General features: G+C 61.8%; 1 protein-coding gene across 1 annotated transcript in view; it reads left to right on the top strand.

Annotated features, from left to right (window-relative positions):
- Positions 1 to 793: 793 nt before the first annotated feature.
- LOC104464521 (filamin-C-like) overlaps positions 794 to 952 on the top strand; it is a gene marked incomplete at both ends in the record, with an annotated part of 2,279 nt that continues 2,120 nt past the window's right edge. The window contains one exon of the mRNA XM_010077254.1: positions 794 to 951. Within this exon, the coding sequence (XP_010075556.1) occupies positions 794 to 951 (158 nt within the window). The remainder of the gene's footprint in view (position 952) is intronic.

Here is a 952-nt window from a genome sequence, read left to right as displayed (position 1 = left end):
ATGGGGACAGGCTGGGGGACACTGTGGTGGGGACGTGGGGACAGGATGGATGGCACCATGATGGGGACGTGGGCATGGAGTGGGGAGCATGAAGATGGGGACATGGGCACAGAGTAGAAGCCACTATCCTGGGGACATGGCCACAGGCTGAGGGACACCAGGATGGGGACAAGGGCTGGGGTGGTCACCACCATGAGGACAAGGACATCGAGATACTTGTGGTGGCACTGTGTTGGGGACATGGACACAGACAAGGGGACATGGTGGGGACATGGACTGGAGGGGACACCTTGATGGGGACAAAGGCTGGGGGTCACCACCATGGGGGCATGGACACATATGAGGTGTCACCATGATGGGGACAGGCTGGGGGACACTGTGGTGGGGACATAGGGATACTTTGGGTGGCACCGTGGTGGGGACCTGGGCACAGAGTAGATGCCACCATCCTGGGGACATGGACACAGGCTGAGGGACACCATGATGGGGAGAAGGACTGGGGGTCACCACCATGGGGACATGGAGATGTGTGGGGTGGCTCCACCCTGGGGACACAGGCACAGACTAGGGGACATCATGGTAGGGACTGGGACATGGGGACACCTTGATGGAGAGAAGGACTGGGGGGCCACCGTGGTGGGGACATGGGCACAGACTAGATGCCACCATCCTGGGGCTGAGGGACATGAGGATGGGGACTTGGGCATGGGCTGGGGGTGACAGGGGAGGTCTCCTGGAGGTCCCATGTCCCTGCCTCGTGTCACCAGCCCATGTCCCCATCCCCTGTCCCCAGGGTTTTCCATCGAGGGACCGTCACAGGCCAAGATCGAGTGTGATGACAAGGGGGACGGGTCGTGCGACGTGCGGTACTGGCCCACGGAGGCAGGGGAGTACGCGGTGCACGTGGTGTGTGACGACGAGGACATCAAGGACAGTCCCTTCATCGCCCACA

The sequence above is a fragment of the Pterocles gutturalis genome, unplaced genomic scaffold (genome assembly GCF_000699245.1).
Source record: "Pterocles gutturalis isolate BGI_N339 unplaced genomic scaffold, ASM69924v1 scaffold31368, whole genome shotgun sequence".
In the NCBI taxonomy this organism is placed as follows: domain Eukaryota; kingdom Metazoa; phylum Chordata; class Aves; order Pterocliformes; family Pteroclidae; genus Pterocles; species Pterocles gutturalis.
Note: the sequence above shows the minus strand (reverse complement) of the source record. Positions and strands in the feature narration are given on the sequence as shown.